The sequence below is a fragment of the Microcaecilia unicolor genome, chromosome 7 (assembly GCF_901765095.1).
Source record: "Microcaecilia unicolor chromosome 7, aMicUni1.1, whole genome shotgun sequence".
NCBI lineage: Eukaryota > Metazoa > Chordata > Amphibia > Gymnophiona > Siphonopidae > Microcaecilia > Microcaecilia unicolor.
The window spans coordinates 139,066,661-139,085,288 of NC_044037.1; the positions used below are offsets into that span (position 1 = coordinate 139,066,661).

At 47.1% G+C, this 18,628-nt stretch overlaps 1 protein-coding gene across 1 annotated transcript in view; it reads right to left on the minus strand.

The window, feature by feature from the left end:
- Window positions 1-18,628, minus strand: part of TRPM8 (transient receptor potential cation channel subfamily M member 8) — a 1,843,971-nt gene that overhangs the window by 854,915 nt on the left and 970,428 nt on the right. Inside the window, 1 exon segment of the mRNA XM_030210821.1 lies at window positions 2,534-2,663. Coding sequence (XP_030066681.1) covers window positions 2,534-2,663 — 130 coding nt within the window.

Consider the following 18,628-nt stretch of genomic DNA (forward strand, 5'->3'; position numbering starts at 1 on the left):
TGGCTAGCAGATTGCATTTCCTTCACTTATGCCCAAGCTGGGTTGACTCTAGAGAGCTCATAATGCCATGGCTACGTCAGTGGCTCACTTGAAGTCAGCCTCTATTGAAGAGATTTGCAAGGCTGCAACGTGGTCATCAGTCCACACATTCACATCTCACTACTGCCTTCAGCAGGATACCCGATGCGACAGTCGGTTTGGGCAGTCGGTGCTGCAGAATCTGTTCGGGATTTAGAATCCAACTCCACCCTCCTAGGCCCATTTCTGTTTTGTTCCAGGCTGCACTCTCACTGTGTTTCTTTCAGGTCAATTTAAGTTATGTCCTCGCCATTGCGAAGCCCAATTGACCAATGTTTATTGTTTTGAGTGAGCCTGGGGGTTAGGGATACCCAATCAGTGACAATGTTCAGCCTGCTTGTCCTCGGACAAAAATGAAGATACATACCTGTAGCAGGAATTCTCCGAGGACAGCAGGCTGAATATTGTCACAACCCACCCTCCTCCCCTTCGTAGTTGTTTTTCTGTGTCTATATATTTTTTGCTTTTTACTAACTGAACGTGACACGCTCGCGCAGTGTGTCTGGGCCCGCACGAGGTCACGTTCACGAAAGTTCCATGCTTTGAGGAAAGTTCCAGTCTCCTGGGGCTGTCGCGGACGACAACCCATCAGTGTCCTCGGAGAATACCTGCTACAGGTATGTATCTTCATTTTATACTAGACTTGGACAACATATTAAGCCAGTATATTAAGCTTTATTAAACTAAACAAACATAAGGGCGCTGTTTGATAATTATAGGCAGAACTGTTGTAACTGGCAAACATTAACAGCATAACATAAATGTAAAACAGAAATCACCAAAACCACATTCTTATATATTGAAAAACTGGGGAGGGGGGGGTGGGGGGTTTGAGGTAGTAGAAGTTAGGATTGAGGCAGGCACTAACATATTTGCTAGTCAGCATCCAGGTGTTTACAAGTGATAATATTAAACAGATGCCACCACAGAAGATTGTTGTTCATCAAGAAATTTTCCAGGATAAAGAGATCAGTAAAATATTTTCGGGGTCTTTTACTAAAGCTCAGCTCAAGTCATCTGCAGCAGGGCCCATTTTATTCCTATGGGCCCTGCTGCAGATAACTCGAGCAAAGCTTTAGTAAAAGACCCCCTTTGTGATGTTGCAATGTTACCTTCATAATCACTGGTGAGAAGAGGCCAAATCTGGCATTAAGTGCTTTGGATCTAGGTCTCGGCGCTAAAATATGATTGCGTTCTTCAACAGTATTTTTTTTTTTTTTTTTTTTGCAAAGTCACCTGTAATAATTTCATTTCCATTCTAGACAAGGTTGTGGTTGATTTTACAGCTTTCAAAATTTCAACAACTTGTGGAAAGCACAACACTTTTAAAAAAATAGGCTGCGGTGCTTTTTGTGATTAAAGATGGCATACAGTCTCTCAAAGTTCAAACTAAGTAGCTTGGTCAAAAGATCTTCAATTCAAGATGTCATTATTTTCATATCCTTCAGGAATTCCAAGAACTCATGATATTATGTCTATTGTGGTTACTTGAGTCTTCAAATGCAGCTTGCAAGTCAGAAAGTGATTTTTTTTTAGATACTAGGGACATCAAGAAAATGTATGCTGGGATCACTAGCACAAATCTGAATGACACTGGATAAATAATTCAAAAGATTTTTTTAAGGGGGGGGGGGGGGCAGAAAAATTAATTTATATGGGGCAATTTTCACAGTGTCCACTGGGCTTGCAGGCAGAGTTTCACTTTGAAATTTAGGCTGGATAGAAAAAGGGATCTATAGTCTATATGCATATTTGCAATTGATCCGAAGCAGTATTTCCTCCCTCATTGTTTCCCTTTCCTCCGTGTTTTTCCTTTCTTCTGGTGTCCTTTGAAAACTCCTAATTTAGCAGTACTATCACTACGGTTCAAAGGGTGTGATTTTTAACCCTGGTGCCCAACAAGGCAGGAGCAACTGGGCATAATTTCTGCCCCTGCTACTAGAGACCAAGGAGACCCACAGTAGGAGGCATGGGATCAGGAAAAGTAGGTGTAGGCAAGGATCTAGGGGGGGGGGGGGGGGGTTGTAGGGGAAGAAAGATGCTGGGGGGGGGGGGGGGGGGCAATCAGAGGGAGAAGAAAGATGCCAGTATGGGGGAAGGGTTGGAAATGCTGAAAGCTCTTTTAAGAGGCTCACTTATTTATGACCCATTGCCAATGAAGAGGAAAGAAGATGCCAGCTCAAAGTTGGCAATATCTTCCCAGGAATACACAGCTTGTGAGATTAAATGTAAGCTTTGTTATTCAATTTGCATATTAGTTGCTTAGCATGCATTTGAATGCTTTACATCTCATTATTATTATTTAGTTTGCACTGAAGTAAAATGTGAATGGCAAATAACATGCCTTATTTGGATAAAATCATATGTTATTCCCTTTACACACTAGCTATTAGCACCCTTTGGTCTGTCAGGCACAAAAAAACAGTTAATTGTGTTTCTGTTCAGGTGACCTTACCCACTGCCCTGGTCTCGTATTCATTTGCAATCTCCTCTGACTCTCCAGCTGCATTAATATCATTCTTTACTTTGGCTAGGCTCTTCAGGAGCTTGCTGGCACCCAGGGCTGCCAGAGTGCAGCCTCTAGTCTGAAATGAGACATAAAAAAAAGCATGTTATGTGCTGCAGAGAGACATACCAGTACATAAGTATTGCCATACTGGGAAAGACCAAAGGTTCATCAAGCCCAGCATCCTGTTTCCAACAGTGGCCAATCCAGGTCACAAATACTGGCAAGATCCCAAAAAAGTAGTAAACATTTTATACTGCTTATCCCAGAAATAGTGGATTTTCCCCAAGTCCATTTAATAATGGTCTATGGACTTCTTCTTTAGGAAGCCATCCAAACCTTTTTTGAACTCCGCATTCTCCACATTCTTGGGCAACGAATTCCAGAGTTTAATTACACGTTGAGTGAAGAAAAATCTCCGATTCGTTTTAAATTTACTACATTGTAGCTTCATCCCATGCCCCCTAGTCCTAATATTTTTGGAAAGTGTAAACAGATGCTTCACATCTACACGTTCAACTCCACTCATTATTTTATAGACCTCTATCATATCTCCCCTCAGCCGCCTTTTCTCCAAGCTGAAGAGCCCTAGCTGCTTTAGCCTTTCCTCATAGGGAAGTCGTCCCATCCCCTTTATCATTTTCGTCGCCCTTCTCTGCACCTTTTCTAATTCCACTATATCTTGTTTGAGATGCAGCAACCAGAATTGAACACAGTATTCAAGGTGCGGTTGCACCATGGAGCGATACAAAGGCATTATAACGTCCTCATTTTCGTTTTCCATTCCTTTCCTAATAATACCTAACATTCTATTTACTTGGGTGCCCCGTTCGATTATGCCCCTCTTTGTCTCATTAATCCATTCTTTTGAATATGCTCTGTAATTTTGTTCTTAATAATAGTCTCTACCATTTTGCCCGACACCCAGTGGCATAGCCAGAAGGCAATTTTTGGGTGGGCCAACAGGTTGGATGGGTGGGCACTACAACCTTTTTGAAAGAGAAAAAACAGAAACCTGATGCACCCATGCTCTGTCCCTACCATGCTCCCCATAACTTCAGTGAGGGTAGCAGTGCAGGCTTCAGTGGCTGCAGGCCAATTGAGAGCTAAGGGCAGTACAATAGACTGCACGTCAGCCCCATTGAGCCATGGTCCTCCAACACACATATGGTATTGAAGCCAAACACATTCTGCATCCAGAGGACCTCCTGGCCCTCCATCAACAATGGATACAGAGCACAGCAAGGACATTTCCCCATAAAACTCATCATACAAAGACATTTTGGTTTTTAGTGTAATCTCAATAGCAGACATATTATAAATTATTTTTAAAAAAATCTATAAAACAAAAGTCACTGAGAATCCACAGCAAATCTACAATGCCACTAACTTCCAAAAACAAGGAGCCTACCAATGAAAAGGAAGTGCATTAAATATTATAGTGGGGCCCTAAAATACAAATACGTTTATCAGGAAAGCTGAACAAGCCAAATTACTACAGAATGCTACATGGAAGCGACATGCTAACAGAATACTTCACTCAGACACAGAGAACAGAATAAGTGACCACAAACTCTAGAAATATAAATTAAACAGAAACCCCAAGAAACCAGACCTTGCATGTAGTACAACACCAGAGAAACATGAAAGAAACGCATTTCCTCCTGGGCAAAATATAAAGACAGCACATGCCAGGGATGGTGTTAGGGGTTGCAACTAGGGCAATTGTGCCTGGTTCCCTGGCGAGAGAAAGCCCGCCTGTTGGAAGCTGAAGACGCAGCCTGGTAATGGACTTTGGGGTTCTTTCCTAGATTTCTGTCCTGGACCCCAGCCATGTTTAAAATCAACTCTGGCAAGATGTACATTCCAAATTCAACATATTATATTCACAACATTGAAAATAAAATAATTTTTTGTACCTTTTTGTTGTCTGGTCATTTTATTTTTCAAATCATATTGGTCTCAGTCTCTGGTTTCTGCTTCCCTCTGTCTTCTCTGAACTCACTTGCCAGGGTCTTCTTTATCCATGTCCATCATCCATCTCTGTTTTCTATATTTCCTTGTCCAGTATCTCCCCTTTGTTCATATCCCCTCATCCATCATCATTCCTCTGTGCACCTATGCCCAGCATATCCCTTCTGTGTTCCTATTCTCCCCCTCGTCTGGTATCTCTCCCCCTTCTCTGTATCCTTATACCCCCTTCTCCAGTGTCCAGCATTATATCTCTATTCCATACCCCCCCTTGTCAGGCATTGCCCCTCTGTGCCCATATGCCATTGCCATCCCCATACAGCATCTTACATTTGTGTGCCTGTCCCCATGCTCTCACCTAATGCCTATCATCTCCCTTCTGTATCTCTACACCTCCCTATGTCCCTTTTCTCTATCCTCCACACCAATGTGTCCCTCTCCTCTCTGATCCCACCCCAACCAGCTTCTCTTCCTCTCTCTTTCCTTCCACTTATGCATCTGGCTCTTTCTCCCACTATGGCTTCAGCATTTGACTCCCTCTTCCTTTATCCCCTTGTCCAGCATCTCTCTCCCTTCCCTCTAACCCCTCCCATAGGTCCAGCACCTTTCTCTCTTTGCTCCAGCCCTCTTTGCAGGTCCACATCTCTCCTTTCCCTTCAGCCATCCCCTGCATATCCAGCACCTCTCCTCCACACCCCCCCCCCACATGTCCAGCACCTCTCTCCCTTTTATCCAGCCCCCTACGTGTCCAGCACCTCTCCTCTTCCCTTCATAACCCTCTGCATATCCAGCACATCTCCCCTTTCCCTCCAACCCCCCCATATCCAGCTCCTCTCCCCTTCCCTCCAACCCCCCTGCAAGTCCAGTACCTCTCTCCCTTCCGTTCTCTCCAACTCCCTGCCCCTCACAAGTCTAGCACCTTTCTCTTCCCTTCAGGCCCCTCCCTCCAAGGGCCAGCACCTCCGTATCTTCCTTACCCCCCCCCCCCAAAAAAGTCCAGCACCTCTCCCTTCCCTTCAGCCCACTCCCCTTGCAAAGCCCGCTCCCCTTTGTATTCCTCACCCCCCCACACATGTCCAGAACCTCTCCCTTCCCTTCAGCCAGCTCCCCTTTGTCTTCCTCACCCCACCCCAAATACGTCCAGAACCTCTCCCTTCCCTTCAGCCCCCTCCCCTTGCAGGGCGAGCAGACCACTGTCTTCCTCACCCTCTCCCACCCCTGCCGCAGCACTTGTATTCAACACTATTGGCGCTGCCTCCAGTCCTCCACCTCACAGTTTCCGTCTCCCACTCCCGTGGCAGCACTTGCGATTTGCTACCGGCACTGCCTGACAGCTGACAGACATGGAGCCGATGACCTGCTCCAGGACCTTCCCTCTGCCCCGTGCATTCTGCCCTGCGTAAACAGGAATTTGAATCAGCGCAGCAGAGGGAAGGCCCCGGGAGAGGGCCGGCGATTTCTTAAAAGCGGTGAAATCGGTATAATCGAAAGCAGCATTTTTGACAGCATCGCCGCTTTCCCGTTGCTTCGCCGGCGAAAGTTCAAGGGGGCGTGTCGGTAGATTAGCGAAGGCGGGACATGGGCAGGCATGGGCGTGGCTACCAGATGGCCGGCTTTCGCTGATAATGGAAAAAAAAAGCAGCGTTAAGCAGTATTTCGCCGGCTTTACTTGGTCCTTTTATTTTCACGACCAAGCCTCAAAAAGGTGCCCCAACTGACCAGATGACCACTGGAGGGAATGGGGGATGACCTCCCCATACTCCCCCAGTGGTCACCAATCCCCTTCCAAACTAAAAAAATAAAACTAAAAACCTTCAAATGCCGTACCCACCTCCACGACAGCAGAATGTGTTGTATCCTCCGACAGCCTTTCCCTGGTTGCGATGTGGCTCTGGGGTGAGTGTGACACCTTTTCTGTTAGGTGCCCTGCAGAGAGTCACATTAGCAATGCATTGTGGTGGGTGTAGGGTACTGGGCTCTACTCCCATGGTGCTTTTCCCCCCTGCTAACTGGGTCAGAGTGTGCCCTGTTTTGTTTCCTGTTGTAGTCCATGCGGTAGTGGCCATTTTTGTAAGCCAGTTTTAGTTCCCTTTCTTGTGTTACCCATGTTAGAGAACGTAGTTCTTACCTTGAATGGTGCTGAAAGAGGGCATTGTACACCATTGTGCCAGCTCTGACCTACTGCTAATCTTAGTACCAGGGGACTCTTTGCCAGTGGGGCACAACCTCTGATCTGCAGTTAACTGTGAGTAAACGTGGTTATTTCAAGAAAGGACTTTTTCAGAGAGATTAGTCTTCAGGTGTGAACTGGTGTGCCAAAGTTATACAGCAGCAATAAGTCCTAGAGGCTGTATGCAGGTCCCTGGAGTAATTTTAGTGGGTGCAGTACATTTGTGGGTAGTGGGTTTGGGGGGCTCAGCTCCCAAAGTAAGGGAGCTATGCACGTGGTGGAAGCTTTTCTGAAGTCCACCGCAGTGACCCCTAGGGTGGTTGGTTGGTGTCCTGGCATGTCAGGGGGGCCAGTGCACTAAAAATGCTGGCTCCTCCCACGGCCAAGTGCTTTGAATTTGGCCGGGGTTTGAGATGGCCGACATAACTTTCCATCTCAAACCCGGCGAACTCCACAGCATTTGGCCATTTTGTAGACCTCAATCATATCTCCCCTCATCCATCTCTTTTCCAGTCTGAAGAGCCCTAACCCCTTTAGACTTTCCTCATACAAGAGGAGTTTCATCCCCTTTATCATTTTAGTCGCTCTTCTTTGAACCTTTTCTAATTCCACTATATCTTTTTTGAGAATATGGTGACCAGAACTGAACACAATACTCAAGGTGTGGATGCACCATGGAGCGATACTAAGGCATTATAGTATTTTCGGTCTTATTCACCATCCCTTTCCTAATAATTCCTAGCATCCTGTTTGCTTTTTTGGCCACCGCTGCACACTGAGCAGATGATGTCAGTGTATTATCTACAACGACACCAAGATCTTTTTCTTCAGCGCTGACCCCCAGGGTGGACCCTAGCATCAGGTAACTGTGATTTGGATTATTCTTTCCAATGTGCATTACCTTGCATTTGTCTGCATTAAATTTTATCTGCCATTTGGACACCCAGTCTTCCAATTTCCTAAGGTCTTCCTGTAATATTTCAAAGTCTGCACGTTTTAACATCTGCAAATTTGATCACCTCACTCATCGTTCCGATTTCCATATCATTTATAGATATGTTAAATAGTACCGGTCCCAGTACAGATCTTTGCTGCACTTCACTATTCACTCTCCTCCATTGAGACAAATGACCATTTAACCCAACCCTCTGTTTACCCTCCTCTCACCTACCAACACCCATTCTGTTACAATATCAATGAAATGCTTTGATGTCCCCATGCATACCCCCACCCTCCCACTCTGTCAGACTGTCAAAGTAATGCTTTGATGTTTCTCTTATATATACTATCTGCTACCATATTTGCTTATTTCCGATCTGACGAAGAAGGGCAACCTTCGAAAGCTAATCAAGAAATGTATTAAGTTATGTCCAATAAAAAAGGTATCATCTTATTTTCTTTTCCATGTTTTATTTTGTTTGATTTCTATTGATAACCTTTAAGAGTGGACTAACACGGCTACCACACCTCTCTACTTGAGTACCCTTGGATGTATGCCATCCGGTCTAGGTGATTTACTACTCTTTAATTTATTAATTTGGCAAAGTACATCTTCCAGGTTCACCAATATTTCTTTCAATTCCTCCACATTATCACCCTTGAAAACCATTTCTGGTACAGGCAGATCTCTTACATCTTCTTCTGTAAAGATAGAAGCAAGGAATTCATTCTGTTTCTCCGCTATGGCCTTGTCCTCTAAGGTCGACCTAAATGTTGAGATTTGGGCGTCCCCAACTGTATTATCAAAACGAAAGATGGCCGCCCATCTTGTTTCGATAATATGGGTTTCCCCACCCCTTCACCGGGACGTCCTGTGAGGACGTCCTCAGGAAAACTTGGGCACCCCGTTCGATTATGCCCCTCTTTGTCTCATTAATCAAATGCTTTTGAATATGCTCTGTAATTTTGTTCTTTATAATAGTCTCTACCATTTTGCCCGGCACCATTTTCCTGGATATCCTCTGGAACCGTTTTCTCTCATCTGCCTTTTTATCTACCTGTAATTAGATTTCATTTCTCCTCCTCCCCACAATCTCCTCTTTCACAAACTTATCAGCTTTCCACTTCCTACACCTTCTTCCTTTCTAGTTCCATTCCCACCCCATCCCATTCCTTCCCCAGCCTCCTACTCCCTGAATTTCCTCCATTTTCTAGTCAGCCATTTCCATCCTCTGCATTTACTCCCCCCCAACTTTACTAATTTTTGCCTCTTTTCTCATCAACCCCTACACCTCCCCCGTTATTCATTCCCTCATTCCCTCTCCAGTCCATTTCTTATGTTTTACCCCCTTAATCAGGATTTCATTCCTTCTTTTACCTCCCCTATTTCTACCCTCTCTCACACATTCTTTTATCCCTCACACTCTTTGCAATCCTGTCTTTTCCCCTTTCACCAGCTGTCATTGCCCTGCCTCTTCTTTTATACTTTCCTCTCTACTTGCTCAATCTCCACTCATCTCCTGTAATATTTACCCAATTTTTTTCCACTTTAACCCAGGATCCATCTCTGTGTCTCTCCATCTTACTTTCCCCTGCATATGCCCATGTTTATTTCCCCACTCAACAATATCTGTCCTTCCCCCACCCTCCTCCCTTCCCCTGTATCAGACCCATCTCTAAGCCCCAGCTCCCATTTCCCACCTGCCCAGTGCCACTAAATTTGTTGTAGTGCAGCAAGCTCCTTTCTTCACTCCAGCCACTTTGGCTGCCAACGCCATGCAGGAGTTAAAAACAGAGAACAAGTACTTCCTGTATTACACATCAAATAGGAAACTGATTCTAATTTTAGCAGCCATGTGATATCAACAGCCAGAGCAACTGCAGCAAAAAAAGGAGAGCCCCACTTTACTCTTGATTTATTGGTGCCAGGCAGGTTGTAGAAAGAAGCAGCTGGCACCAGTTTTCGTGGGGCAGAAGCTGCTTGACTGGTGACAGCGTCTGTGTGTTCACCCATCCTCCAGGTTCAGAGATGCCAAGGGTTGCTCATCCCAAACAGTGAGATTCACCAGTGACCGAGCTAATCTTTGGTCCAACACAATATAGCAGTTCTTATGAGCTAAATGTAAACGAAGTCTGCATCCACAAAAGTCCAACCCCCCCCCCCCCCCCCCCCAGATAACTTGGCCATTTCTCCATGGAAGTCACAATACAATACAAAATCTTATTCCTATACCATCTGAGCAATAGCAACATAAATCTCTCCATCACCAAGTTTCTAAGTTCCAAGTTTATTCAGCACTTAATATCCTGCGCATCACAAAAAATACCTGAGTGGCTAACAAATGTAATATGATAGAAGAAAAGAGAGAGAAAAGAAAGGAGCGAAGAAATGGAAGGAGAAAAGGCAGGCAGTATCGGAGAGGGAGGAAAAGAAGGGGTAACAGTGGGCATAGATGAGGGTAATTACAAGAGTAATTCAGGCATAACTTGGGGGGGGGGGATAGAGAGAGGCAGGTAGCCCCCCCCCCCCCCAAAAAAAAAAAAAACATCCTTTTTTTCTTTTCTTACCTCTTTTCATAGCAGAGTTCATTTGTTGAAAAGGCATCTTCAAAAAGGAAGGTTTTAAGGTCTGTTTTAAATTTTTGTAAAGAGGTGTGTAATCTAAGCTGGAGGGATAAATCATTCCAGAGGGTGAGGCCAGCAACGGAAAAGATAGAGTTACGGGTGATATCATATCTGACATTTTTCCCTACCTCCAATATATCCCTTTCCCTTCCCTCCACAAGTACAATATCACTCCCTCCCTGCCTCTTGCTATCCAGCATCTCTCCATCCCTTTGACCAACACCATTTTCTCTCTCTCTGTCTGGCATCTCTCCTTCCACTCCTCCCTGGTCTACCTTTACTTGCTATTCTATTGTCTAGACATTGCTAACAGAGGCAGTAATTCACATTCACTGCCTGCCGCCAGCCCTAGAGTCTTCTCTCTACTGTGTCTGTGTCCCACCCTCTCTGATATAACTTCCTGTTTCCTCAGAGGTGGGACACAGTTGAGAGAAGACTCTAGGGCTGATGGAAGGCAGCAAATGTAAATCACTGCCACTGCTGGACGTTTCTAGACAGCAGGATAGACAGTGAAGCTAGACCAGGAAAGAGAGATGCCAGATCAGTTCGGGGGAAGGGGATGGAAGGGAGATGCTGTACCGGATCAGAGGAGGAGATGGAAAAGAGATGCCTCAATGAGTCAGAGGGAAATGGAAGGAGAGATGTCACACCGGGTCCAGGGAAGATGGAAAAGAGATGTTGTACCAGGTTGAGGGAGGGATGGAAGATGCTGCACTGGGTCAGGCGGGCATGCTCTGAGGCAGTTGGAGGATAAGTACTTATAGGACAGCAGGCAACAGGTCACCCTGAGAGCAGGTTTTTCGGCTGCAGAAAATTCAAATTCTACTTTCCTTTTATTCACTGTCTACCTGTGATGCTGCTCTCAGTTTGCCTAATTATAGTGCTGCCCTTGGTGAATATCATTGGGGATCCATATAACTTTTAACTGTTTCCCAGCCCCTCCAATCTATTCTCTCCACCTCTGACAACAGCATTATTCCCCATAGCCCCCAGGGCCTACCTAGTGTTGGTTCAGTGGGAGTGTTGCAGGCTGCAGCAAACCCCACTCGCTCCTGCCCCAGCAGAATGGCTGCTGCAATCTCTAGAAGCAGCCTCATGGTACTATTTAAATACCTTGAGGCTGCTGCAAGAGGTCATGGCAGCCATTTTGATGAGGAAGTGACTACAGGCAGGAGTGAGTGAGGTTTGCTCCTGCCAATGCCCCCACTAGACCACTAGGGATGCTAGGGGGACTGTGATGATGGTGGGGGATTTGGGTGGGGGGTACTGCTGTTGTGGGGAGGGAGAGGGAGATCAGAAGGGGATCGTTTTGGAGGGAGGAGATTGGAAGGTGAATTACAAAAGAAAGACGGAAGTCCAAAAGACAGCCGGCGTGGTTGAAAAATGAGGTGAAGGAAGCTATTAGGGCTAAAAGAAACGCCTTCAGAAAATGGAAGAAGGAACCGTCTGAAAATAACAAGAAGCAACATAAGGAGTGTCAAAGCAAATGCAAGGTGCAGATAAAGAAGGCCAAGAGGGAGTAAGAAAAAAAGATAGCATTAGAGGCAAAAAAACATAGTAAAATGTTTTTCGGTATATTAAAAGCAGGAAGCCAGCAAGAGAATCGGTTGCTGGACGACCGAGGGGTAAAAGGGGCGATCAAGAATGACAAAGACGTAATGGAGAGATTGAATGAATTCTTTGCTTCAGTCTTCACCGAGGAAGACTTGGGTGGGATACCGGTGTCAGAAATGGTATTTCAAGCAGACGAGTCAGAGAAACTTACTGAATTCACAGTAAAACTGGAGGACGTAATGGGGCAGTTCAGCAAACTGAAGAGTAGCAAATCTCCTGGACTGGATGGTTTATATCCTAGAGTACTGATAGAACTGAAAATTGAGCTTGCAGAGCTACTGTTAGTGATATGCAATTTATCCTTAAAATCGAACGTGGTACCAGAAGATTTGAGGGTGGCCAATGTAACGCCGATTTTTAAAAAAGGTTCCAGGGGAGATCCGGGAAATTATAGACCGGCGAGTCTGACGTCGGTGCCGGAGAAAATGGTAGAGGCTATTATTAAAAACAAAATTACAGAGCACATCCAAGGACATGGATTACTGAGACCAAGTCAGCAAGGCTTTAGTGTGGGGAAATCCTGCCTGACCAATTTACTTCAATTCTTTGAAGGAGTAAACAAACATGTGGACAAAGGGGAGCCGGTTGATATTGTGTATCTGGATCTTCAAAAGGCGTTTGATAAGGTACCTCATGAAAGGCTACAGAGGAAATTGGAGGGTCATGGGATAGGAGGAAATGTCCTATTGTGAATTAAAAACTGGTTGAAGGACAGGAAACAGAGAGTGGGGTTAAATGGGCAGGATTCACAATGGAGAAGAGTAGTTAGTGAGGTTCCTCAGGGGTCAGTGCTAGGACCATTGCTTTTTAATATATTTATAAATGATTTAGAGATGGGAGTAACCAGTGAGGTAATTAAATTTGCTGATGACACAAAGTTATTCAAAGTCGTTAATTTGTGAGAGGATTGTGAAAAATTACAGAAGGACCTTATGAGACTGGGAGACTGGGCGGCTAAATGGCAGATGACGTTTAATGTGAACAAGTGCAAGCATGTGGGAAAAAAGAACCTGAATTATAGCTACGTCATGCAAGGTTCCACGTTAGGAGTTACGGACCAAGAAAGGGATCTGGGGGTCGTCGTTGATAATACACTGAAACCTTCTGCTCAGTGTGCTGCTGCGGCTAGGAAAGTGAATAGAATGTTGGGTATTATTAGGAAAGGTATGGAGAACAGGTGTGAGGATGTTATAATGCCGCTGTATCGCTCAAGGATGCAACCGCACCTTGAGTATTGTGTTCAATTCTGGTCGCCGCATCTCAAGAAAGATACAGTAGAACTGGAAAAGGTGTAGCAAAGGGCGACAAAAATGATAGCAGGGATGGAACGACTTCCCTATGAAGAAAGACTAAGGAGGCTAGGGCTATTCAGCTTGGAGAAGAGACGGCTGAAGGGAGACATGATAGAGGTATATAAAATAATGAGTGGAGTGGAACAGGTGGATGTGAAGCATCTGTTCACACTTTCCAAAAATACTAGGACTAGGGGGCATGCGATGAAATTACATTGTAGTAAATTTAAAACAAATAGGAGAAAACGTTTCTTCACCCAACGCATAATTCGTTGCCGGAGAACGTAGTGAAGGCGGTTAGCTTGGCAGAGTTTAAAAAGGGGTTGGACGGTTTCCTAAAGGACAAGTCCATAGACTGCTACTAAATGGACTTGGGAAAAATCCACAATTTCGTGAATAACATGTATAAAATGTTTGTACGTTTAGGTAGCTTGCCAGGTGCCCTTGACCTGGATTGGCCGCTGTCTGGGACAGGATGCTGGGCTCGATGGACCTTTGGTCTTTTCCCAGTATGGCATTACTTATGTACTTATGTTTTGGGGAGGGACCAGAAGAGGGCTGTTTTAGGAGGAGGGAATCAGAAAGGGGGTCATTTTGGGAGAGGAGGATTAAAAGGAGGTTGTTTGGGGAGAGGGAAATTGGAAGGGGAATGTTTTGGGGAAGAGGGATCAGAGAGGCTTGGAAATCTTTTTAAAAATTATGCAGGTGCTGGCTTATATTCAGTGCCAGCTTATATTCAGTGCCATCACCTGCTTAGCTAAGCACCTGACTTTAGGACCACTCTTCCCCGATGCAACTCCTTATCTGCCCACATTTTTATATCCGGTCAGAGCTGATATTCAGCAGCACTACCTGATTAAGTGCTGCTAAATATTGGCAGTTGGGCAGCCCTGAGAAATTTATGTGGAAAGGAGCCTCTCCTGCCTGCTTAAATTGTTTTGAATATCGGTCCATGTCTCTTTAGTGATTTTGTTCCTGCAACTTGGAACAAGCTTCTGAACGTGCTTAGAATGGAATTCTCACTTTCAATATTTAAAAAGAATCTTGCCTTTTTCTCAATGCATATGATGTAAATAAGACTTAATTGCATTTAATGAATATTAGGAAGATGGTGGGTGGTCTGGTAGTAACTATATTTATTTTCTTGTTCACAGATTTCTTTTATGTATACATTGTATACTGCTTTAATGGTATGCCAAGTAGTGGTATATAGCGAATGCTACATACCTGTAGAAGGTATTCTCCGAGGACAGCAGACTGATTGTTCTCACTGATGGGTGACGTCCACGGCAGCCCCTCCAATCGGAATCTTCACTAGCAAAGTCCTTTGCTAGTCCTCGCGCGCCCGCGCGCACCGCGCATGCGCGGCCGTCTTCCCGCCCGAAACCGGCTCGAGCCGGCCAGTCTCGTATGTAGCAAAAGAGAACAAGGGAAGACTCAACTCCAAAGGGGAGGCGGGCGGGTTTGTGAGAACAATCAGCCTGCTGTCCTCGGAGAATACCTTCTACAGGTATGTAGCATTCGCTTTCTCCGAGGACAAGCAGGCTGCTTGTTCTCACTGATGGGGTATCCCTAGCCCCCAGGCTCACTCAAAACAACAACCATGGTCAATTGGGCCTCGCAACGGCGAGGACATAACTGAGATTGACCTAAAAAATTTACCAACTAACTGAGAGTGCAGCCTGGAACAGAACAAACAGGGCCCTCGGGGGGTGGAGTTGGATCCTAAAGCCCAAACAGGTTCTGAAGAACTGACTGCCCGAACCGACTGTCGCGTCGGGTATCCTGCTGCAGGCAGTAATGAGATGTGAATGTGTGGACAGATGACCACGTCGCAGCTTTGCAAATTTCTTCAATGGAGGCTGACTTCAAGTGGGCTACCGACGCAGCCATGGCTCTAACATTATGAGCCGTGACATGACCCTCAAGAGCCAGCCCCGCCTGGGCGTAAGTGAAGGAAATGCAATCTGCTAGCCAATTGGATATGGTGCGTTTCCCCACAGCCACTCCCCTCCTATTGGGATCAAAAGAAACAAACAATTGGGCGGACTGTCTGTTGGGCTGTGTCCGCTCCAGATAGAAGGCCAATGCTCTCTTGCAGTCCAATGTGTGCAGCTGACGTTCAGCAGGGCAGGAATGAGGACGGGGAAAGAATGTTGGCAAGACAATTGACTGGTTCAGATGGAACACCGACACAACCTTTGGCAAGAACTTAGGGTGAGTGCGGAGGACTACTCTGTTATGATGAAATTTGGTGTAAGGGGCCTGGGCTACCAGGGCCTGAAGCTCACTGACTCTACGAGCTGAAGTAACTGCCACCAAGAAAATAACCTTCCAGGTCAAGTACTTCAGATGGCAGGAATTCAGTGGCTCAAAAGGAGGTTTCATCAGCTGGGTGAGAACGACATTGAGATCCCATGACACTGTAGGAGGCTTGACAGGGGGCTTTGACAAAAGCAAACCTCTCATGAAGCGAACAACTAAAGGCTGTCCTGAGATCGGCTTACCTTCCACACGGTAATGGTATGCACTGATTGCACTAAGGTGAACTCTTACAGAGTTGGTCTTGAGACCAGACTCAGACAAGTGCAGAAGGTATTCAAGCAGGGTCTGTGTAGGACAAGAGCGAGGATCTAGGGCCTTGCTGTCACACCAGACGGCAAACCTCCTCCATAGAAAGAAGTAACTCCTCTTAGTGGAATCTTTCCTGGAAGCAAGCAAGATGCGGGAGACACCCTCTGACAGACCCAAAGAGGCAAAGTCTACGCTCTCAACATCCAGGCCGTGAGAGCCAGGGACCGGAGGCTGGGATGCAGAAGAGCCCCTTCGTCCTGCGTGATGAGGGTCGGAAAACACTCCAATCTCCACGGTTCTTCGGAGGATAACTCCAGAAGAAGAGGGAACCAGATCTGACGCGGCCAAAAAGGCGCAATCAGAATCATGGTGCCTCGGTCTTGCTTGAGTTTCAACAAAGTCTTCCCCACCAGAGGTATGGGAGGATAAGCATACAGCAGACCCTCCCCCCAATCCAGGAGGAAGGCATCCGATGCCAGTCTGCCGTGGGCCTGAAGCCTGGAACAGAACTGAGGGACTTTGTGGTTGGCTCGAGATGCGAAGAGATCCACCAAGGGGGTGCCCCACGCTTGGAAGATCTGGCGCACCACTCGGGAGTTGAGTGACCACTCGTGAGGTTGCATAATCCTGCTCAGTCTGTCGGCCAGACTGTTGTTTACGCCTGCCAGATATGTGGCTTGGAGCACCATGCCGTGACGGCGAGCCCAGAGCCACATGCTGACGGCTTCCTGACACAGGGGGCGAGATCCGGTGCCCCCCTGCTTGTTGACGTAGTACATGGCAACCTGGTTGTCTGTCTGAATTTGGATAATTTGGTGGGACAGCCGATCTCTGAAAGCCTTCAGAGCGTTCCAGATCGCTCGCAACTCCAGAAGATTGATCTGTAGATCGCGTTCCTGGAGGGACCAGCTTCCCTGGGTGTGAAGCCCATCGACATGAGCTCCCCACCCCAGGAGAGACGCATCCGTGGTCAGCACTTTTTGTGGCTGAGGAATTTGGAAAGGACGTCCCAGAGTCAAATTGGACCAAATCGTCCAACAATACAGGGATTCGAGAAAACTCGTGGACAGGTGGATCACGTCTTCTAGATCCCCAGCAGCCTGAAACCACTGGGAAGCTAGGGTCCATTGAGCAGATCTCATGTGAAGGCGGGCCATGGGAGTCACATGAACTGTGGAGGCCATGTGGCCCAGCAATCTCAACATCTGCCGAGCTGTGATCTGCTGGGACGCTCGCACCCGCGAGACGAGGGACAACAAGTTGTTGGCTCTCGTCTCTGGGAGATAGGCGCGAGCTGTCCGAGAATCCAGCAGAGCTCCTATGAATTCGAGTCTCTGCGCTGGAAGAAGATGGGACTTTGGGTAATTTATCACAAACCCCAGTAGCTCCAGGAGGTGAATAGTCATCTGCATGGACTGCAGGGCTCCTGCTTCGGACGTGTTCTTTACCAGCCAATCGTCGAGATATGGGAACACGTGCACCCCCAGCCTGCGAAGTGCTGCTGCTACTACAGCCAAGCACTTTGTGAACACCCTGGGCGCAGAGGCGAGCCCAAAGGGTAGCACACAGTACTGGAAGTGACGTGTGCCCAGCTGAAATCGCAGATACTGTCTGTGAGCTGGCAGTATCGGGATGTGTGTGTAGGCATCCTTCAAGTCCAGAGAGCCTAGCCAATCGTTTTCCTGAATCATGGGAAGTAGGGTGCCCAGGGAAAGCATCCTGAACTTTTCTTTGACCAGATATTTGTTCAGGGCCCTTAGGTCTAGGATGGGACGCATCCCCCCTGTTTTCTTTTCCACAAGGAAGTACCTGGAATAGAATCCCAGCCCTTCTTGCCCGGATGGCACGGGCTCGACCGCATTGGCGCTGAGAAGGGCGGAGAGTTCCTCTGCAAGTACCTGCTTGTGCTGGAAGCTGTAAGACTGAGCTCCCGGTGGACAATTTGGAGGTTTTGAGGCCAAATTGAGGGTGTATCCTTGCCGGACTATTTGGAGAACCCACTGATCGGAGGTTATGAGAGGCCACCTTTGGTGAAAAGCTTTCAACCTCCCTCCGACTGGCAGGTCGCCCGGCACTGACACTTGGATAGCGGCTATGCTCTGCTGGAGCCAGTCAAAAGCTCGCCCCTTGCTTTTGCTGGGGAGCCGAGGGGCCTTGCTGAGTCGCACGCTGCTGACGAGAGCGAGCGCGCTGGGGCTTAGCCTGGGCCGCAGGCTGTCGGGAAGGAGGATTGTACCTACGCTTGCCAGAAGAGTAGGGAACAGTCTTCCTTCCCCCGAAAAATCGTCTACCTGTAGAGGTAGAAGCTGAAGGCTGCCGGCGGGAGAACTTGTCGAATGCGGTGTCCCGCTGGTGGAGCTGCTCTACCACCTGCTCGACTTTTTCTCCAAAAATGTTATCCGCACGGCAAGGCGAGTCCGCAATCCGCTGCTGGATTCTATTCTCCAGGTCGGAGGCACGCAGCCATGAGAGCCTGCGCATCACCACACCCTGAGCAGCGGCCCTGGACGCAACATCAAAGGTGTCATACACCCCTCTGGCCAGGAATTTTCTGCACGCCTTCAGCTGCCTGACCACCTCCTGAAAAGGCTTGGCCTGCTCGGGGGGGGAGAGCATCAACCAAGCCCGCCAACTGCCGCACATTGTTCCGCATGTGTATGCTCGTGTAGAGCTGGTAAGACTGGATTTTGGCCACGAGCATAGAGGAATGGTAGGCCTTCCTCCCAAAGGAGTCTAAGGTTCTAGAGTCCTTGCCCGGGGGCGCCGAAGCATGCTCCCTAGAACTCTTAGCCTTCTTTAGGGCCAGATCCACAACTCCAGAATCATGAGGCAACTGGGTGCGCATCAGATCTGGGTCCC